The 23,545-nt window shown below is 41.2% G+C and overlaps 2 protein-coding genes across 2 annotated transcripts in view; one reads left to right on the forward strand and one right to left on the reverse strand.

The window, feature by feature from the left end:
- The window catches only part of LOC150074866 (protein ABHD15-like), an 87,632-nt gene that overhangs the window by 14,696 nt on the left and 49,391 nt on the right, over window positions 1-23,545 (forward strand). The window lies entirely within an intron of this gene.
- On the reverse strand, window positions 18,713-19,060 carry LOC150074867 (protein ZBED8L-like). Its single transcript, XM_090389451.1, has one exon. The coding sequence runs from the start codon at window positions 19,058-19,060 to the stop codon at window positions 18,713-18,715; it is 348 nt and encodes a 115-aa protein (XP_090245577.1).

Consider the following 23,545-nt stretch of genomic DNA (forward strand, 5'->3'; position numbering starts at 1 on the left):
CAAATTTTGATAATAAAGAGTGGGAAACCGTCCGGACCTACAGTGGCTTTGTTGGGTAGTTTATTGATGACATCAATTAGGGTCTCTCTAGTTATTTCTATTTCAGACAAGTGTGCCCTAGGTAACCAGTCCTCCTGCGAGAGAAAGGAATCAGAGTCAGGAAAATCTGCCTGCTGTAAGCTGAACTGTGCCCATTCCTGGACAAGCTTTTTGTCAATGGCTAGATGATGATGATGATTCGAAAGGATCCTTCTACCACTCTTCAACCTATTGAGAACAGCTTGGTTAAGGACCAGCCTTTTCTTTTTCAAGAAGCAAGCTCTTTCTTTCTTAAAGATGGAATGGTCTTAGGGAAGTTGAGTTTTCTGCCATTTCCGGTAGGCCTTCTGTTTCTTGATGAAAGCCATCTTAGTTTCCTTATTGAAACCCCGATTCGACCTGTTACCACTCCTGGTGATTCTGGCTGCACCATGTAGTGCAATTAACTTCAGTTGTTCCGACAAGAGCATAATGGCATCCTCCAACGGCTCAGAATAGAGACGCCCCCAGTCAAACCCAATCAAGCATTGGAAAATGATCTCTGGCTTTAGATATTTGGTAGAGAAGGCTATCCTAGGCAATTCAGCAGAATACTCGTCAGGTAACCCAAGGGAATTGCTCTGTAAGGATAGTTTACATGCAATTGGCGAGTGATCAGATTGGAATCGAAAGTTTCCAGGTAGGAGTTTGATATCTTTTAAGTTGTGGAAGATTAGGTCCAGCGCTTGACACGCTCTAGTTGGTTGCATCACTAACCTTGTCAGGTTAAAGGCCCGAAGAGTGGGCTCAAGGCCCTCAAGAGCATTCCCATGCCTGGGCAGTGGCAAGTTAAAGTCACCTGCTACAACAGTTGGAATTTTAGGCATTACGTTGGTTGCTAACCACGTGAGCAGCTCCGCTCTAGAGTCATCATTGTGGTCCGGAGGAAGGTAAACCAGGCAGCATTGGATTTGAAGAAGAGGACTCCTCAGCGTCAGGGAGACTGCCTCAAAGTTGTTAGACTGGCTTACTCGTGTCCTTATTGGCTGGAAGCGATCGTTGAACAGGATTTCAACACCTCCGCCTCGCCCGCTAATTCTGTGATTCCCAATGTGTTTGTAAGGTGGTGTTAAAATGGGTAAGATCAAGCTGTCTATCTGCCGCTAACCGTGTTTCTGTGAGGCAGATGACATCAAACTCATTAAATAATAGGAGAGTCTGGAGACAATGAAGCTTGTTTTTTAGGCTGCGTACATTCTGCATAAACCAAAGAATCTCTCCTTCGTGTGAACCTGGTAGCAAGTCATCCTTTTGTAGCTATGGCTGTTTATCTCGCCTGGATCCGCTATAAGCGATAGATCTGCTCCTCTCTTGGAACGGCTTTATAAGGGTGCCTACCGGGCAGCAGCTAGAATCCAAGACGATATGCTTTGCATTCGCAGGGCAGGAGATGATAAAGGAAGAATAGGTCGGGTGTCTAGTTTTGATCGCTTTTGCGTCTAAGTTGATCCCATGTTCTTGGGCAAAGAGTGCCCTGATACTTTCCACTTTTGTTGCTGGTCCTAGTCTGGAAACAAAAATTCTCTCTCGGGTCTGGACAGCTGAAATATTATATATCTCCTCAAGTTTCCGCGACAGATGGACCGAGGCAGGTTCAGTAGGAACCGACATATTAGGCTCCTCGCATGGAGTTCTGTTACCTTGTGTTTTCACAGTCAAAACACTTTGAGCGCAAGCCATTTGTGGGTTATGCCTGGGAAATTGTGCAAGATAGTTAATTCGGTCACAGAGACAGAAGGCATCCGCTTGAGCATAGATCCGCTCCTCTCTGTTTTGGCGTGGGGTTTCTCTCATCTCCACCCTCTTGTAACCGTGCTGGGCCTGGCTCAGAACCTGGCCACCAGGCTTCTCCTGACGTCTTTTGCAAGGTTGGTGCAGATTAGATTCACCAAGAATAATACACTTGTCCTGTATAAAAGGTCTGTCAGCCTCGAAGGTCGGATCGCGCTGATGGAGAGCGGTGTGAGGGGGATGAGTACCCAAAGGGTTCAACATCACGGCCGGGGCTACGATCTGTTCAGTTGTTTTGTCTGCAAAACGAGGTGAACTGTGCAGATTTTTGAGATCTCGATTTCCTCGCTGGACTCGCTCAGTTTGAGTAGGAGGTCTTAGTAGTGCATCATCTGCTTCCTGCGAATGCTCCTGAGGTTCCAAATGGTCCATCACTGACGTCTGACTAGAGGGAAGACAGTATTCACTTATAAAGATTTTGAGATCCCTGAGTTGTTCATTCATTGTGAGCACTTGGTCGAGAATTTCCGTATTTTGGGCTCTGAGTTTTCTATTTTCGTTATTGAGGCAGGCAAGAGAGTCGATTATTGGGGACAAAATCTCCCCGAAAGTTATCTTAAATCTTTCAGGGAGGGCATTGAGTATGGAGGTGTTGTCCCTTAGAGCGCTTTTAATTGACGAACAATCAAAGGGGCTATTAACCTGCAAGTTTCCGGAGGCAGCAGGAGCGGTATCAAACTCCCTATTCGAAGAAGCAACGTCTTTCCCAAAGCATAAGCTTAAATCTCCAGGTGCCTCAACGCAGGCGACACAATACTACCTTCAATCGAACTGCGCACATCAAGAACACCAGATGGGGTTTCTTCTGCAAGAGTGATAGTGGATATCTCTTCCTTCGAGATGTCCGCGCTTTTTGGGTTACTTGCGCAAAGGTGGCAGGTCCATTTTCTTCTCCGTTGTTTGTTCAACCTTTTAACTTTAGGTGGCTGGCAATCACGACAGAAGATTCTACTACACGTAACACAAAGTAATGCCGGAGCCTCGGGTTTGAACCCACATTCGGCACAGGACTTTTGCTGAACGCCCGTTCTATCCTTCTTTGTATACAGTTGAATTATAAGCGAAGGTCTGAGCTGAAAAAGGGGGCGGATGGCACGTCGAGAAAGGCAGTAATCGGGTAGATGAAACGCAGGGAGCAACAAAGTATTGCTGCAATTGGGCAGCTTACTAGCTTGAAGTGTAGGCTAAATTCCGGAGATGTACATATTAAGTAAGTTTTGAAAGAGCAGCTGGGCCATCTGAGACCTGTTGATGAGTGGGTCCAGCAAAAGCGGTCATCTTATCGAATATTTGATTGCCAGACAGAAGTAGACAAAAATAATCAGAGTTAAGTTTGCTGCGTTCCTTCTAACTCGCTGTCAACATGCAATCTCTTAAGCTAAACAGATGCATAATAGGTCAGAGTTATAAAAGCCGCACCTTACAAGCAGTCAACTGCCGGAAAACTCTCACCGCAGAGGAACTGCTTGACTTTGTGATACAGCCCGAAGCGGATAGTGGTTAGCCGGCAGAATAAGCCTACAGAAGTGAAGTTTGAATTCAGGCCTCGGAGACAAGCAACGCTGGCAAATGTGAATATAAAGAAATTACTTTGCCTCACCCTAGGATACTAAATAGATTTGGAGATAGGCACACAATGAATGTAATAAACGACTTTTTGGCTAGTGTTGATTTCAGGCTCAGGAGAAGTTATTCTATCTCCAATTAAAATTCCTAATAAGAAGATTTTTGATACTCAATGACACAGTAGATTAGAATTGATATGCAGATAAACTACTACCTCTGTTTACAGTGTGGAATGACTTCATAGTCTTTTCTGTAAGATAACAGATTTGTATAAAATTGTTGTAAAGGAAGAATTACCACTTGTTGTCAAGAAATTTAATTTTCTTAACAAGTTCATTTATTGTAAACGAATTCTCTTGATAAATAAAATTGTATTGTATTGTATTGTATTATTATTATTATTATTATTATTATTGAGTTCAAAGGAACTGCAGTATATAAAATGGACTCCTTTATTGTGAATAATTGTAGTTACTTGAAATCTGGTACTAAGGTAAATCAGTATTATTATTACAGTATTATTAAATCAGTTTATTAAAGTAGCAAGTGTTTGCTACACAGCCGACCGGCTAGAAGGGTGTACACAAATGCAAGAATTGCAATTATTTACAATATAAGAAGGGTGTACAAAAATGCACGATTACAATTATTTGCAATATTTACACAATGCGTATATTTACAGTATTGTTTACAAAATGCAATTATGGACAAGATTATCATTGGAGTATTCAGAGAGGCTCTTCACTCTCTACTGCTTGCTTTCGAAGTATTTCACAGGGTTGTCACAGGCCAATAAATTGGAAACGTTGTTTGGGAAGAAAGTTTTCAGACAGCATTGGACAATGTAGAATGCAACGGTAGGTACAGGTTGTGATTGCTGAGTCCAGCACGTGGAGAAGAGTTAAGTCGTCGAAGACTGGGGCGTCAATCACACCGGTAAGAATCTGAGACAGAAGAAGAATATTCTTGGATGCAATGTGAACTCTCCAGGGTTTAATATTTAAGTTGGTATATAAAATCAGTGCTGGGGTTAGATGGTGAATGCTTTGCCCGAGACCCTGTTCATCCATCGTATTTCCCACTACTCGACTGCCAGGAATCTGTTTATGTACGACGTTGAAGTCTCTTGTGACACCTATAGGGATGTTAAAGTCTCATGTTAAAGTCTCTTGTGACAACTGTAGGAATTCCGGAATCCAGGTTACAGATAAACCACGTGTGGAGTTATAACTTGTTGTCTTCCGTATGGTCTGATGGTAGGTAGACTGCACACACTTGGACTTTACCTATGTCCTTGGCTAAATTTACACAGAGCGCCTCAAAGTTATCCGTTTGGCTGTATTTCATATTCCCAATCAAAAAGGCATTGAGTGTCGTTACTACCAAGATTTTCGTGTGGATCTTCGTCGTGTTGTTTCTGACTTTAACCCGAATGACAAGCTAGCTCTTATTCAGAGCCAGACAGCTTTTAATGCATTAAATATCTATGATACAAAAGTATTCAAGAGAAGAGAGGATTTTAGAGCCCAAATTCCATCTTAATATCAGGAACTAGAAATCTTTTGTATGATATCAATCTGAATTATATTTTCTGACTCACGACTGAACCAAATTTATGTTATAATTCCATTTATGACTGACTTTATTTGTGTTAACGTAGTGATAACTGAATTCTATTCATGGAATTACCCAAGTGGCTGAACACATGAACTTTTTGTGATTTTATTAGCTGCTGGCAGAGCTCTATTAAGACAGCTTCATTCCTTGAATGTAAAGATTCCGGTTCTACTCCTGGACATTCTTCAGTAAATCGTTACCTGGATTTGACTCTTTTCAGATCTGTTTACTTGGACTCTCAGTTTTGTATATATGTAAATATAACGAGGGAGTTTGCTCTATTTGCCCTAAAACAAATGCTCCTTTGTGGTGCTCTTACAATAGAGGAGCCCCTAGCTTGCAAATATCTTTGTATATAGTGATCGCAGATTGATGTTGATTCCAGAGTCTGGGCTGTGGTTTGCTATGGAGGTTAATCCATAGTTGGAGAAGCGAGTTCCACTTCTCCTCTTTTTTCTTTATTCCTATTATTTTCAGATTCTAAGGAGGATCCCTCTGCTGATCCCCCTCTTTCCTATCTTTTCCCTCCCATTCCAGTTCCCATACTTCTCCTCCCGTCTTTCTCTTCTCGTGTCTCTAATTTGGTTTTCCTGGGTTGACCTAGCATGAGTTAATAGTAGATCCTGGCAGCCTTCTCGTAATGTGGGATTTTAAATAAACAAATAAATCGTGTGAATATAAAAAAAAAAATTACAAATTATGCCAAATCTCTTCAGATTCAGATACATCGTTTTTTTTATGTATCTGAATAGCATAATGCAAATGTGAACTTCTGAACACCCAATGTATCTATTGGGTGTTCAGAATTGGGTGGTCAATTCCTATATATCTAAACGTATTAATATATTTAATGCTTCATAAATCTTGAGAACGTATATAAAATTGCTTTGCGAACCTAACTTTCTTAGGATATTTGAAGTTCTGGTGAAAATTCTTTTACAAGTTTCGTTTTTGAGGCCCCGTAAGACCCAATGTAGCTGCGCCAGTTGATTGTGTCCTAACGGCGTCTGTGGGTACACTCGCGACGAAAAAAAAAATAAAATGAAATGAACGAATAAGTAAAATTCGTTGACGTCACAATCTCTTGTTCGAGATCAAAACGCATTCCGAACTAGAACTCGTCAGTTAACCTTTCGCCGTTCTTGTGGCTGCCGTTCAAGGTGATTCCGTCTCTTCAAGGACTCCGCAGATACCGCCGGAAAATCCCAATTTTATGTTTGCGATGCGCGGCCTCGAAATGCGAAACAGAAAAGCGAATTTGAATTCCGAATATTCGCTTTGGAGCCAAAACCAAGACGAAATGATTCTCGTTCCGCGCCTTTTTTTTCGTCTTGATTTTAGTTGCCGAAGATTTGTGTTAATCCCGGCTGCGTCATTCGTGAAGCGATCTCATTCGTCCGAGTATAAATTGTTTTTCTTCACCGGTAAATAACGTCGACGATTGTGCAATTTGACCCCGCCGTTAACTCGTTTTTAATTCTTTTATTCAAAAAATGCGCATTACGGAGAAACTTGCAGTAACAGCGTGCATGCGCAGATTTATAAACGACGAAAGAGTGCGCGTAAAAGAATAGTTTATCAGAATATATTTCTATTCAGAAACACTCAATCATTGAAAGCGTTCAGATAATCATTAAACGTGGCAAAGCGAAGGCGATTATTTCAGGGTTTCCAGAATTAAAGATAAATCCGAGTTGATGTTTTTCAGTGTGAATGAAGTTTGGATAATTTACGGAAGGATCCGGTTGAAATTGTTGTGGGACTAGATCAAAATATAATGGACTGTTTTTCTGCATTTCATTGGAGAGAGAGAGAGAGAGAGAGAGAGAGAGAGAGAGAGAGAGAGAGAGAGAGAGAGATCGAAGTGAAGTGATGGGAACAATAATATTTTCTACGCTTCTTGTATCTAAGATTTTGTGACGTACGAGCTTATAAGCCAATTATTTCAGTTTGATCAGTTCACCTATTGAATAGATAAGATGAGGAAAATCTTTGGAGGTAATTGTAAAAATATTCCCTGTGGAAAAGTTGAGAGCCATCGAATTTTAGAAGCAGTTTTGTGCACTTTTTTGAATATTCTCCTTCGTGAACAAATGTTTTCCTGTTCTGGGTCGGAAAGACGGTTGCGACAAATAAAAGTCCAGTAAACGGTGCATTATCGAAGTGGGATAAAATGAACTACTTGATGAATCAAAACCGAAGTACTTGTGATGGGATTCGGGTATAATAAATTGATTATTTATATCGTTAGGATGAAAGATCTTCTTCTTTCTAGGGTCCTTATAGGTTACCACCGCACATTTTGAAGAGTTGGCTGTCACCTTACTGTCGCACGCCCGTTGCGAGTTAATCACGAATAAAATGAATGTGTTGATCTGTTATTAATGGACAAAGAAACTATTGAAGCGTAAACTGCTCTGTATAAACAACAGTTTATGAATTCTGTTAGCTGTTCTCTGACCGCATCCTGCTTGTCTGCTCAATAAAAATGATTGAAACTAAAAACGAAACGCGCTATAGAACTTTGTTCCCAAAACACTTTGGCGCTGGGTGTACTCACGCCTGATCTTTTCACATTAACCCCAGTTTCTCTTCTCTTTGGAGGCTCCTCCGTAGCCAGTTGACAGGAGCAGCAGTGCGTAGCACACGCTTCTTGATTAGACCGGGGTTCGAGCCCGTGACCACCAAATACGAAGGATGTGGAGCAACATGGCCTTAGTTGCTAATGCTCCTAAAAAAACCAAATAACAAAAATAACAACAGCCAGTTTCTCAACGATTCTCTTCGTTTCCAAAATTGAAATTTGTAAATTTCAACGTACATTTTAATTAGAATTGTCCCTAAGAAGTGCAGGGCCCTATATAGGGTGTCTATTGCTGAGCTTCCAGGTATGACATACGTTATTTTACTAATATTGTATAATTGAAAACAAGAGCGCAACTTGCGTCATACAATCTGTGTGACAAAGGACCACTTTGCAGCGCCACGACATGTACTCTATGTGTTAAATGCATAAACACACGCATGTCAAGTCTCCTTGCGTAAATGAGCGTTGAGTTTATAACTCCAGAGTTTCTATTTACACCAAAGCGGAATATTTCTCTCTTATTACTTTGTGGAATTCCAAGGTCTTTGTTACACCTCATTCAATGACACCCGTAGAACAAGAAGAATTTGGCGTGTGAAATTGTTTCTGAAAGGGTCCTTGTGTTATTCAAAGGGTTGGCTCCTAGACCGTCAATCAGTCCTGCTCGTGTCACTGTGAAGTGCAGTACTACTGTCAACGGACCAGGTGTGTGAACATAAACAACGCAATAGCCCAGAAACTGAATTCACCTCGACTTCAGTTTCTGGGCTCTTATTCTGGGCAATTATTCTCGATATTCGTCCACACCACTGGAAGGTGGGCCAAGCCAGGCACATAGCTCTTAGGGTCTGAATTTTGAGACGAACTTCACCCACAAGAAGTAATGCGATACCACTGGCTGAAGCAATATTCTGTGGCGGCCCATTCCAGAGAGAGAGAGAGAGAGAGAGGAGGGGGAAATTCGTGGTGTATTTTATTCACCACAAAAAGCAAAGAAAGAAAAAAAAAACTCATCCTCTAAGGAACTCATCCTCTCTGCACCTGCCGGTTTTGTACGGCCACTGGTGGGTGCGGAATTTTCTGGTGTTATGTTAGCACTGACATAGGAGTAGACCCAGGCCCGGCTCCTTGTACTAGGGCGAGAATCGAGTGGTATTTGCTCATGTTGGTGGCTGCCACTTGATGGCAGAGAGGCCTGGTAAATACACATTTACACTTAAGGCCGATGTGATTAAGAGGATTTTTTTTTCTCTCTACATGACAATTGGTGGAGATGGACGAATAGTCCTGGTGCCACTGTGAGGCAGGTATACATATACATAAAAGGACCTCGTTTAAGGGACTTGTCGGGGTTCTTTTGCCCGTAAGATTACAACAAGAGAAGGGCAAGACCATCCAGCCACACCAACTGGAAGTGCTTCCTACGCAACTGCACTAGTGACCACCCAGGAAGGAAGATGACCCAACGCATGAAGTGGAGCATATAGAAATGAATATGTTCTTTATAATAATAAGATTCTATTAACATAAATTTTATACAATAGTGATTTCTTACACAGAAAGCCGGAGGAATCTTACATTTAGTTGTTTATAAAAATGATTTTCTTTTATAATAGGAAAAAAAAAGAAAAAAAAAAAAAAAAACATCATGCGAGCCTACTACGAAATAACGAAGCTGGCGACCTATATGACAATGAGCCGTGTGACACTACATACCAAATGGCTAGAACAATTCCCGGATATTCAGGTCACCGACCAGCGATTAGCGGAACAAAGAAGGACCATCGTCACGAAGAACCTAATAGCTCTTGCAATCTTGGAAAAAATAAAGCAGGGTGTGAACGATCAACTAAAAAGAACAAAGAATATGGTCAATATGGAACCAGAGGAGAACCAGAGGAGGAAGACCAAGAAGAAATACAACCCAAATAAAATCCTGTGGACAGTAACAAACCGTCTCAATCGCCAAATAATACCACATTCATTACCTTAACAGCAATGGTTCAACGCTGGAGACTATCCACACAACCGTATACTGTGCTGGCATAGAAGGCACTAGGATTAATGGAAAAAAAAGAAAGGAAACCAGCAGCAGAAGAACCGAAAACAGAAGGAACTGCCAGCTTTGGAAAGAAGACTTCAGCAGAAGATAGAAGAATTAGAAGTCAAGATAGGTGAGTTGACCCAGTACCAACAGGAAAATAGAAGTAAGAAATTGATTGGAAAGTTAAGAGTATCCTCAAGAGAGACAGCGTCCACAGCAAACATGAGACAAGAAATCAGAGAATAGGAGAATACTTGGACACACTGAAGTAGAACGTCCTCGCACTCAGCAAGAGAATATCCGATACAAAGAGAGCTCCCAGAGGAAAATAAACAACCGGATCTTCGATGAGGACCAAAGAGCCTTCAACGGGAAACTGGGGTGAAGATGAGAAAGCAGGAAACGGGCCACCCAAGAAGAAGACGATCGAGAAGTTCTGGGGCAATATATGGAGCAGGGAAGTAAGACATAACAGCCGAGCCCCCTGGATAGAACTAGAGCGCAAGAAAACCAAGGACGCACTAGAAATGAGAGAGTGAGGGATTGGAGAAGAAGAAGTAAAACAGTCAATCGGGAACACCCACAACTGGCGAACCCCAGGAATTGATAACATCTACAACTAATGGTACAAGAAGCTCACTTGCACACACACAAGCACCTGTCAGAGCAGTTCACTCGAATGATAAGATACCGGAACACAATCCAAATTTTTCACTCAAGGAATCACATATCTGAAGCCTAAAGACGAAGATACAAGAAACCCGGTGAAATATAGGCCAATCACCTGCCTCCCAACAATGTAAAAGATCCTGACCAGCTGCATAACCAGGAAGATATCATCCCACTTGGAGAGTCAGAACATAATAGCCGAAGAGCATTTTTATTTTTATTTTATTTATTAACACACAACTGTATATACATTCTCAAGTTATCTTAATCAATTTACATACAATATTAATCAATTTATATACAATATTTATATACAGATTTATATACATGCTCTTATATATACTGTAGTCTTTCTGTACATTGATTGTGTGTGTCCTGATATGAAGGGTGGCTCCTAGACACAAGCCCATCTCCACCTTTTACTCCTGAGAAAGCTCAGAACGTCTGCAAGACAGGCCTGAAAAAAAGAGCAGAAAGCAAGCGGAGGAGCAAAGGATGGAAGAAGCAATTAACCATAGATCCGCAGCTATGGAGCAAGCCTACAAGAAGCACCGCAACCTTTACACAGCTGTTGTTGTTGTTATTTGGTTTTTAGGAGCATTAGCAACTAAGGCCAATTTGCTCCGGGGTTATGCAGTGGTCATTCCCTGACCTTTCCGCATTCTCCGTATTTGGTGGTGACGGGCTCGAACCCCGGTCTAATGAAGAAGCGTGTGTTACGCACTGCTGCTCCTGCCCAACCGGCTACGAAGGCGCCCTATACACAGCCTACATCGATTACCGCAAAGTAATCGATGAAGGCCGCATATATGTTGCGGACCACTAATTGCATACCAATAATACAATGGTGTGCAAAACTTAAGGACCAGTCTGGTTTTCACCTGTAGCTTCTCATAGGAATGGCCTGAATATGGGAAAAGCATACAAAAGGAACCTCGTATGGTACAAAAATTATGAAGGAAACAACACCGACACAACAACGGAAACTAAACGGTACAGAGGGGCTTTATTCAAAAATGGCAACCTGTCATTTGCTGCCATGATACAGATGCATCACTGACAAAGATGGAACAAAGGGAAGTCCTCTAAGGTGGTCCTCAGTAGGGAGTATGGCAACCCCTAATGTCGATGCAGTCTTTGCACCGCCTGTCCATACTAAGAATAATATTGTTTTGATAAGTTCTTGCGGTAACATCGTCCATTCCTATGTCAGTGCCACCTTCAGCTGGTGAACATTTTCTGGTGGCTGTGGAAGTGCTGCTAGGCGTCTCCCCAGAGCGTCCCATATGTGTTCGATAGGATTTAGATCGGTTCTGGAGAACGGGCATGCCAATCCATAAACAATGTCCTCACTTTCCAAAAGCATATCAACAGCTGCAGTGCGATCGGATGGGGTGTGGCGTTATCATCCATAAACACGAACTCGGGTCCAATGGCACCTCGGAATAGACGCACAAAGGGAAGGATTACCTCACTACAATAGCGTGCACCGGTTACAGTACCGCCTTCCAGTGTGTGGAGTTGTGTACGTCCATCCAAGATAACGCCTCCCTAGACGAGAACACCTGGACCGCCATATCGATCCCTTTCAGTGATGTTTGTGGGGTGATACCGTGCGCAACCTCTTGCCAGATTAGATGACGTCCAGAATCGCTGCTGAGACTGAATCTACTCTCATCAGGAAAGGGAACCTTACCCCACTGTGCTGCTGTCGAGTCCTTGTGTTCGATGCGCCACTGTAAACGATGTCTCAGATGGGCAGGTTTAAAAAGGACACAAGCGTACTGGCCGTCGGGCCAACTGTCCACCTTTGTGGAGTCACCTGGCCACAGTAAACTGCGATATCCCGCGACCTGTGCAGCTGGTTTGCAATGGGGACCGACACCAGCTGGTTTGCTGGTGTCGGTCCGTCTTGGCCTGTAGGAGTATATAGCGGCCATCATTGGGCGTTGTTTTTAGTGGACGACCACCACTGGTCCTTCGAACAGCTGTACCTGTCGTTGTGAAGGCCGACCACACATGTGAGACGATGCTATGGGCTATACCGAACTCTGCAGCCACACGCATCGCACCTCGAGCTTCCCAATTGTTCAACCCCTGGTAAAGTGATCCAGATGTTGCCTATTGGCCATTTCGTTGCCTGCAGCACTGTATGAAACCAATGGAACGCGTGAAACAATTGATGCTCACCATTCGGTAATTTTCACATAACTGCTGAACTGCTGCTTTTATCTGTTTATGTGAGCCCTCTCATCACGATTCAAATTTTTGCACGTGCACCAGCTTTCTACTGAACGGCCGCAGTTATGCAAATCGCCAAGGGCTGTTTTGTTTGATTTTGTAGTTGTAACTTTTAGAAATAGTGTTGGTCCTTAAGTTTTGCACGCCACTGTATTACTATTACTGTCTGAATTTCACTGTAAGCATCCTCCTTCTCGATGGTCTCATAAAGATTCCTGATGTAGATTTCATTAAGTCATCCTTCTGAATGGAGCTTTATACATCTTTCTATTATCATGCTGGGCCCCCGAAGCTTGGGGCGCTGAAACTCAAGATATCCAGCGACTGCCGTGACTTAAATGCACTAGATTGCGTGTGGAACGCCCTTTGGCACTGCATTGCACACCGACAGCTAACTCCTCGGGCACATTGAGAGCTAAGGTGCGCGCTGGTGGAGGAATGGGATTTGTAGCCACAGAATGTTATAGACACGCTTTTATCAGCATGGTTCACCGATGTCAGGCCGTACTGATGTCACGTGTCTTAATTTCGAGCATCTCGTATCGACTTCATTAATGGGATCTTTTTGGTAATTCTTATACAACCCCTATAGATGTTCTTTGTACCTGTCAGAAGTTTCCTGCTGCCTCTTCATTTCATCGATATTCTGTGGTTCACCACCGTACCAAATTTTGTCCAGCTACATCGCAAGCCGCACGAGTTACAAAGTGTTTTCTACGTGTTCTGTTAATTTTGTAGAGCAGTGTACGTAAAAAATTGCAAGCTGCATCACACGCTCTGTCCAACCCCGTAATAATTTGTCTAAATCTTAAATTTATCCAAACTACCCACTTGCATTAATGTGTGCGGGCCGAGAAAGCATAAGAATTAAAAACGTACACAATCCAGTTGGGCATCAAAGTGTTCAATCCGGTTTCCTCACAAGTTGCCCGCTTTCCAGATGCTGTGATTTACCGAAGTGAAACTTTTTTTGCTGAGCGTGGTTCCTACATTCACTCTCTTCGAACATTGACTTCATTCTCACTGTGGCTGAGTTAGTCAGTCTTTGGCGAGGGGGTAGCGAAGTATTTTCTTCAACAAACTCGTGTTTTTCTTTCTCGCCAAGCAGCCAAACAAACCAGACTGCGCACAGTTTAGAAATCAAATACACCCGTGCCTGTGAGCACGGGTGTATTTGCCTCCTAAATTGTTCGGGTGGCCCATAATTTAAATGGCAGTTGTTGTCGTTGTTCGTTTGTTAATCGAATGAAGTAGCCTTTGTACGCAGAAGGTATTTGCTAACTGGGCAGGCGGGCGATGGTGGTATTTGTGATTATTTTATCCTTCCATCAATTTAAATGAGTCACAGAAATGCTCTTGAAAGATTGAAAAACAAAAGACTTCAATTTGTTCAATGACGTCGCCAGTTATGAGATGGAATTGCGTTTAAATGAGCAGCCAGATGACGGCAAAGGTTGTGTAAGGGTGGAGGAGGGGGGGCGCGCGTTCTTTTCGGGTTTCTTCATTTCGCAACGGTGCAGAAATTTCCATTTACGCCGAGCGAAAACTCTTCACCTGTGGGTAGTCACGTGATCAAGAGGAATGAGTGAGAGAATGGCCGATTGCCATTCATGCACGCTAACCGCACGGATCAATGAACCATGCGTTGCACGTGGCACGATTGTGGCCTTTGACATTCACGGGAGAGAAGTCGCTTTTGATACTCCGGAAGCGACTGGTTTGGATTTGAAGAGCTCCGTGGGGCGAAATGAAATTAGCAGGAAGTGCTCGGAACGAGACTAGCTCGGGTGAAGACGAGAGGCCGCTCTGCTGTGCTGCTGCTACTCACGTGGCACGAAGGGTATCTTGTGTAGGGCAGCTGTAGAACGTTAGTTCAACTCCGCGGCGATGAAACAGCAATGTGTAAAATAGCCAGAAATGTGTGTGTGCGCGCGCAGGGGCGAATTCAGGGTAGGGGCACCGGGAACGTGCCCCCCTATCGTTTTTCGGGGAATATGCAACAATCGTTTAAATTGTCTTTAGCTACAAAAAGCTTTTTTTTTTTTCGTTATTAACATAGGATTTCATCTATTTGTGCATTTGTGGCTCAGCTCTTTTCAACTGACTGCGGTTGGCAACGCTGATGCTGATGTGATCGCCATTCTGGTTCGAGGCGTGAAAAGCAGTTTGGTGGTACGCAATGTTTACTTCGAAGTAATTCAGACTTTATTTTATTATTTTTTCTTATTAAATCAGTTCATTGACCCAATGAATTGCAAGGCCATTCGGCCAGGAGGGCGATCCGCAATTTTACATTCCATGTAAACAAACAAGTTTACATTAAATATAAATCAGTTTTACAATGAGTGGATGTCAACTTACCTAAATTAAATCTACAAATAAGAAATATTTACAAATTAGCGAATACAGGGTAGCTCTACCACTGGAAAGACGGAATGATTATGCTGCTAGAAGGTCAGTTTTGCCCAATCCATGAAGATCCTCTCTTCCATTGTAGACTAATTTGTCGTAAAGTTGCGTATTATTTTTGAGTGTCGCATCCTGTCGATAATCAGCTTCCTGTGAGCTATTCTTTTTTTGCTTTAAAAATAAAGCTCTTTCTCTTTTATATGTGATGAGGTCTTGTTGATTATTCGTCCTTTGCCAACGTCGGTAGACCTTTTGCTTGAGTTGAAAAGCGAGTTTGATGTCTGAATTGAACCATGGGATCGTTTTTGATGTAATACGAACTTCTTTCGATGTCCCGGCCAGCGCTTCTTGTCTGAGTTAAATTTCTGTTAATACTCCGGCACGACAACCAAGTCAGTAGAGTTTACAATAAATCGTAAATCCAAATATTTATCGTATTTAGTAGTCACGGGCTTGAACCCCGGTCCACTCAAGGAACGCGTGCTATGCACTCTCGCTCCTGACCACTGGGCTACCTCAGGTTCTTGAGCTAAGCAGGATAAAGCTTCCCTCGGAGGGAGGGTATATAGATTCTGCCAGTTAAACTCCGTTAGACGTTTTAGAATTATTTCAGGCTTGTGGAAGTGAGTCTAAGGCTAACTTTATTTTCGTGCCCTTTTTATATACTCAGACTGCTTTAGAACTTATTCGTAGTTGTATTAAACCGTTTTATATGTGATTTTTCTTTAATATGCAACTGGAACCTCAACCTCTAAAGCCCACAAGCTACCTGTCTGCATATATATATCAGAAGATCCTAGTCCTTGAGGTTTCTTTCTTAATTTTCCCTGCCAAGATAGAATCAGAGTTGTATCCTCAAGCAGTGTGTTTTACTTTTGAAGAATGAGACTCTTAGAAACCGTAATCATAACGACAGAATTTTAATTTTTCACTTCTAAACCTCTACATATATTACAGTATTTACCTGGGATATATACATATATACAAATGTAAGTTACAACTTTCTATATATAAACCTGCTCATCCGTTCACTTTTGCATCATACACTTCTGGAAACATTATATTCGCTTGGAATGTCAACTCGAGGATCAAGCGCTTTAACAAATTGTTTGACAGTCTCAGCTTGACGTGGACCGACTGAAGCAAGGACCTGTTTACTACATTAATCAATTCTGGCAGAGCAGAATTCTCTTTTCTTGTAGTGCTGATTTGCCTTGCTGTCTCTCTCTCAGAGGCCAGGTCGCTTAATGAAGTCCCTTTGCGAACCCAGAACAAACTTCTGCATCTTGAAGTCTCCACAGACACCGATTTAATCTGGTCACACAGGATCTACTTCAACACGTGCTTCATATTTCCGCATTGTTCTTCTTTAATATGAACAAAGTGTCAACAGGATTCGATTCCCTTTGTGAAGCAACGCACCTTTCAAACTTTTCCTGAATTATTGTTCTTTCAAAAGTTACGGTGACAGAATAATGAAACCGGCTGGCTTATAAGAAAACAGGATTTATTAAACATTTGTCGTTCATTTTCAGAAATAGCGAGGACTTCATTCACTGCACTCGTACTTCACGCATCGCAATTTTCGAACCTGGTGTGGTCTCGTGATTATATTCTGCGCACTTCCAAAATAGCAGACATTCAATCAACCACGATCGGATTTTTTCTTAACCGATGTCAAGATTTCCAGTGAACTAATTGTACTCGATATGTGAAGAATTGTAATTTGCAGCTACTTCATCGTAGAAGACAACCGGCAGGACCAAAACTCGTTCGCTGAAATTATCCACAATAACTTCATCAATCTTTCTCTAATTTCTTCCAGCACCCCACTTTATTTTCCTAGAAGTATAAAAATGTTTCATTTAAAAGTTTGAACTGATCACGTTGATTCAGCGCTACATTTTATTTGCTTAATTTCTTGGATGTTTTTGTGCTCCTCGATCCCTTCTGCCTTTGGACGAGTTTAGGAAATTCTTACAACTGAAGGACAAGTAAAATTATAACGGTACTCTGTGTTAAACTTTCTTTCAATATTAATGAATTTCGTACGAGTATTTAATCTGTCGCACATATCACTACGCAGTTTTGTAATTTCGTTTCAATTTCTCACAACCTGGAAGCCGAAAATGGGAAGGAAACTGTAATGGGTGATGATAAAATAAAAAGGCGACAGAATTCTGGACGGACTGCGACTCATGCCAATTTTTTCATAAAGACCAATCAAATCGAAACAAATAGCGCAGGAATCCTGCTAGGGTTAAAACGTACATAAGCGAGAATGTCTTTTTCTCCATGTGCAACCCTTGCAGCTCGGATCCAGTAGATGCCATTCTTTTAAACGCAATTTCGGGAACGCTGGTGACCTGAAAGATTTACACACTCCGTAGAATCAACTTCCTTACTAAGCCACAGATTCTTGATAATTAGAACATCGTGGCGTCTTACTCGAACAGAGTTTTCAGGAGCAATGCAAAGTATCCTGTTCAGCAGACTCATTATCCGATTCGAGGACTCTTCTCTGTAAGGTGGATCCCGAATTGGGCCTTCATTGTGTAGCATCGGAGTACAACGAAGACAACGACGCATCCAGCAGACCGGGCTAGCCGGGTGGGTAAAGTGCCTCCCTGGCAACCCACAGGTCACGGGTTCGAATTCTGCCTCGGGCTTGGATCAGAGTAGAAAATTCAAAAACTTTGGGAGGTGCAATATGGCCACAGAGGCCGATGCGCCAAGAACTAACAAAAAAACAAATAAATAAATAAAACGACACTTCCCCGGCACTCTCCATATTCGAGGATATACAAAAAAAAAGCATGCACTACGAAACACCATTCCTTATAATACTGCCCTGCAAATACCACAGCAGATATGAGGTGCCCACAACTTGACGTAATTACCTATAGCAGCGGTCAGCAAACTTTTTGGAGACGGGCCAGATTGGAAATGTTTTTAGGTCTTGCGGGCCAAGCCAAATGCAAAGCAAAATCATGTATATATAAAACTAAAAACAACATATTTTTAGTCATTTAATATTTATCCTTAAGAGCATACATCAACTTCAATATAATTCTTATGGTGATGGTGTTATGAAGAATCAATGAGAACCACGAAATTATTTTTTCTGTTGCAAAATTAAGTCAAACTCTAGTTCAAAATGTGTGCTTACTGTAATCAAAACTGACTATAAATGTCGATCACTTATCTATAAACAGATTTATCTATACTTCATCTTTGAAAATGTCTTCTCTCATAGATATATTGTACCAAATGCTGAAATAAATCCCCGAGAAAAATGTTTTGAAGAAGTATATCCTTCTTCTGGGAGGCATTTGTAAAAGTCAGTTAAGTTTCCCTCTTTGTATTTGTCTTTCAACATGTGATTGAACTGCAGGTCAATTATTTCCAGTTGAAGATCTGATGAGAGATCCTCGATGGTGCAGTCAAATGGATTTTGAAAGATCCTTAACGTTTTCAAGTTTTCATCGAGGTGAGAAAAACGCTGTTGCTTCAGATCACTAATTATGTCTTGAGCAAATTTGGGCGGAAATGGAGAGTTCGCTTGTTGCTTAAACTTTTCACAGCACCGAAAGTGGGTAAAGCTGTTCATCATCAGTGAGGATTGAAGAAAGGTCAATTTATGTCGAAATGCTTTCACTGCAGAGTATATGTGCATATAAGCGCAGTTTCCCTTGAAATTTGAGATTCACTTAATTAAGAAACAAACGTTCTGCTGAAAGAGCTAATTTCCACAACCATTCAATGTTTGCAAGTAGCGATTGAGGACGATTTTTCTCGTGCAGAAAAATTTCAATATCCTTCCTAAGTTCAAAAAATCGCGAGATAACTTTATCGCTGTTAAGCCGCCTCACTGCCGTGTGGTAAGGCAAGTCGGTATATTCAGCTTCTATATCTTCCACAAATGCTCGAAACTGACGATGATTCAGTTCATGAGATCGAATAAAGTTCACCGTTGATACGACTGGTTTCATGACACATGAAAGATCTAAATGTTTTTCGCAAGATGTCTGCTGATGAATGAAGCAGTGAAACACCATGGGTTTGTAGATCCCGCACTTTCACAAGCTTTGTAGATTTGCGCAAATACATCTTCTCCTATACCGCACATATTTCTTTCGCCCTCAGTAGTAATACACTTCAGACGTTTCCAATCCAAATCGTAGTTAATCAATATTTTTTTCAATTTCTTTGAAAATGTCTTCACCAGTAGTTGTTCCATACATGCTGCTCACAGATTCTTCAGTCCCTTCAAAGTTAGCATCAATTCCGCGAATTGATTCTAACACCAGCAACTCTTAAATGTCAGACACGTCTATTGACTCATCAAGATCCAAAGAAAACCACTGGAAATCTCGTGCTTTCTTTTTTAATTGACACGTAATGTTTTCTCCTGTGTCTTAGACTCTTCTACTTATTGATTTTCCTGAAAGACTTATATTCTTGAATAACTCTTATATTCTTGAATAGCACACTGCGACAGTTGCTATCATACAAGATTTAATAAACCCACCTTCAGTGAATGGATTCCTTTTCTTAGCTAACAAGTGAGATACACGGAAAGCAGCTTCAGTTGTAGCTTCATATTTAGCATTTTATCATATTGAAAACCAATTGCTGTGATGAAAATTTCGTTTCAAAGCTTCATGTTTGCGTGAATGTAGCTTTCCCGTGAGCAGGGGCGGGCCGTCCCTAGGATAGAAGGGGTATTGTATATACATACACGTTAACTAGTCCTGGTACACTTTAATTACAGCGGCTCTGGAACACCCCACCAGTTCAGCCGTTTGGGAAATCGAGGCACCAACTCGTCGAGCACGCACAATCTGTCCTTTATCAAAGTCCGATAAATCATTCCCTTTACCCATCACGCTCGGAATTTTACTACTACTGAACCACTGACACCGTATCTATCCTACGTAGATAACACGTGAGGTACGAGATTTCGACTAACTGCGAAATCTCGTACCTCACGTGGTCAACGTGTCGCATTCAGTTTTCATAGGAGTGTTCATATTCAGTGATCACTCAGTGTATATTGTTCATAAATTGAACAGTCGTATAAGTATAATACATGAGACCAAGGCTCTTCATATGAACAGAAGCAGTTTGGATTTACCTCTAACCCAAAATAACGTAATTTTAAATTAAAGGAACCATGGCCAGTTAAAAAATAAGTTTTCGTCCCTGGATAACACCATACATTAATCTTTTTATCCAAAGCAAACGATACCCTTAGTATGAAGAGCCTGGTAAGTACTCTTGTATCACTTACCTCTCATCTTCCCTGCCAGATTTCCATCGATTGATTCATAAGTTTCTTTTTTAACCTTGTCACGTTCAGTTGTAACATCACTTTTTAATCCCATAAAATCTGAAAAATACCCTTCCTTAAATAATAGCAAAAGGCTCTATAAGGCACGTACAAATCAAGAGGCTGGAATCCCGACAGAACTTGAATCGCATTAGTGGACACTGTTTTACAAAAGCTAAATAATGAAGGTATCATTTGTGTCTGTATGGACAAAAGCTTCTGTTTGAATTTAACATTCAAGATTTTTGGGTACCAACCATTACTAGGGTAGAAAGACAGCAACCTTATAATAGAGTACCAAGACCCTCTTTCTTAAACCACAATCAGTTCTTGCAATGTGAATAATGGCCGAGGGAAATGTTTTTTCTTTTCGCTTAAATATTGGAAGTGCAACAAAAAAGTCAACCGATTATCAATAACTAAACCCAAATGTTTAGTACAAGTAACCATAGGGATACGTTTACCATCCAGTTTTACTACAGGAAGTCTTTAAATATCTAGTTTGCCTTTAACCAACATCACGACTGTTTTCTTACTTGAAATCTTAAGTTTATGTTCTTCAGACCACCCAAATAAACTGTTCATGACCTGCGAAGCTGTCTCTTCCAATTCTCGCCTAGACCTACCAGAAACACAGACCATCAGGTCATAAGCATATGCAATTCTACGACAATTAATAATTGTCTTCTGCAACCATAAATTCAGCACAAGGTTCCAGAATGTGGGACCCAGGACAGAGCGCTGGGAACACCCACGACTAATGAGTTTAGAAAAAAAACATTGTTGAGACCTGATTGCTATTTTTTCTACCAATAAGATGATTGACCATGGCTCTATACAATAGATCTGGGCATTCTACTTGTCTTAAGGAACAAAATATGCTCTCATGCCACACAGTATCGAAGGAGCCCTCGAAATTGATGAATAGCACGAGAACATACTTGCTAGATGACTGATTAACATAATCTATTAAATCCTTTATAGCATCTCCAGCTGAACACTTGTTTTAAAACCATTCTGAAATTGCAGCTGAACTCCTTTTTCAAATAACCAATCAGTCAACCTGCGTAAGATTAATCTTTCATAATTTTTTTTTATATTAGACAATAAGGAAATTGGCCTATAACTCTAGGGTGAGTAGCCTCTCTGCCCGGCTTTGATAACGATTTTACCAAGGCAACTTTCGGAAATCCTGGGAAAACACCATAAAAATAACATTTATTAAAGATATTTAACAATAAATGTGGGTAAACATCTAGAAACTTAATAATAACATTATCCTTTATTAAGTCCAAACCAGGTGTTTTATGTATGTTGATATACTGACAAACCTGTTTCGAATCTGATTCAGTAAATTGCAAATGATCTGCAGGACCTTTATAATTACTGTTCAAATACCTTATTCTGCCTGCTTTTTATTGTCTTGAGCCAGGAAAAAGATGGTCAGATATTAACTGAACAGTCGACAACTAATCCTTTGTTTCGCATTCCCCCTGTTTCACCGTGGACATCAAAGAACTGAATTGTAATTTGTTAGTCACTAATTAATATACGAGGCCCCAAGGATCAGTATTTCCAACCCCCCTGAACCAAGTTCCTCCAAGAATCTAATTTACTTTCAATAATGGCTTTCTGTTATTGCCTCCTTTTATTCCTGTAAACCTCCTTAAAATACACAGATTTTACCACTCCCCAAGACCTTGAAATCTCTGAAATTGTCTCCATGCATGCGTGAAATATTTTCTGTTCTGAATCGTGCTAAATCCTCATTCCACCAGGACACGGCTTTACGAACCTTTCCCTTCTTCCTAGTAGAATAACTCGAAGCTCTTAACACTATATTTTGAATGTAAAATGCACGCTCCTCTGCACTCAATACACTGCTGCTTCTGAAGTCCTGAGGATTAATGTGCGTATTAAGAGAACCTAAAAATTTATTCCAATTAATTGACTTATAACTAAACCTCAGTCTTTCTAACGAAGATTGATTAAAAGTACTCCTATCACAATCTACTTCAACTTAAACACTGTTGATCTATGATCACTTGTCGTATATTCAGAAATATACCACAAGTGCACTGCACCCGGGCTCCAACGTTCAAAGGGCGCCTGAAAACTTGAAACTTATATGCATATATGAAGAAAATTTTAGGGGGGGGGCAGATTTCAATTGGCACGCTGGCGCCATATCCCCTAGGAACGCCCCTGCCCGTGAGATTAGAATAGTGAATTCAATGCTTCGTTTCGTAATGTCCACGTAAGTTGTACCCTTTAAGCACTGCAATAGTTCACTGCATATTACGCACAATGCTTTGCTACTCTTTGCAGTTAAAATTAGTCCCACCTTCATTGCTCTTTGAAGACACGGCATTCAGAGTCAATTTTTCACCTTCTCTCTTATTGAATGCCGGGTACCTGCGGGCGTAAAATATATCGATTGACTGTGACTCGGTAAAACTATAATAGTAAAAAAAAAATAAAGGGAGAGTGGTGATTAACAACCAAAAGCAGGTCTTTATTCTTCAGAATGACTTAAACTGGTTGACAAATGGGTACTTAATCTGTCGCGTATGTAGTCAGTTTAATGCTTCTAAATATAAGGTTCTGCACCCCTCTGTCCCTCCCGGGGAACAGTCATCCAGGTTTTACTTATAAACTAGAGAAGAATACAGTAAAAAGTGCTCCAGCACGAAATAGACTTAAGTGTTACAGCTCTGTCACACAATAAATACTCCACTCGGTGTAAATAGGTGTAGGAAGGCACATGGAATCTTGTCTATGACAGAGAGGGCTCTCACAAGTAGGGAAAAGGATGTCATTGTCCCTCTATATAAGAAGATGGTGAAATCGCGTTTTAAATATTATGTTCAGGTCTGGATATCGCTCTCGAAGGAAGATATAGGGCTCCATTTAGAAAGGATTCAAAGAAGGGTAACCAGATGGATGCTAATCGATTTTCATGAAGATGAAAATCGTACGAATGCACCAGGGCCCATTCGTACTTGTACTTTGAATGACAGCGGCTGTAGCTCGTACTGCTATATATGGAATTGTTTCTTGTGTTTTCTCCATCTCATGAACTCGTCTGACGGTGTGGTCGTCCCGGAGTATAAACAGAAAATTTACTTATACGAAGAATGGCTTAGAAGTACGCCTACAGAGCTTGGCAACTAGATATCGTGCGGCGGAATTGATTAACGCTCACAAGACC

This window comes from Mastigoproctus giganteus, unplaced genomic scaffold (assembly GCF_048544385.1).
Source record: "Mastigoproctus giganteus isolate SK-2022 unplaced genomic scaffold, ASM4854438v1 scaffold_31, whole genome shotgun sequence".
NCBI classification, from domain to species: domain Eukaryota; kingdom Metazoa; phylum Arthropoda; class Arachnida; order Uropygi; family Thelyphonidae; genus Mastigoproctus; species Mastigoproctus giganteus.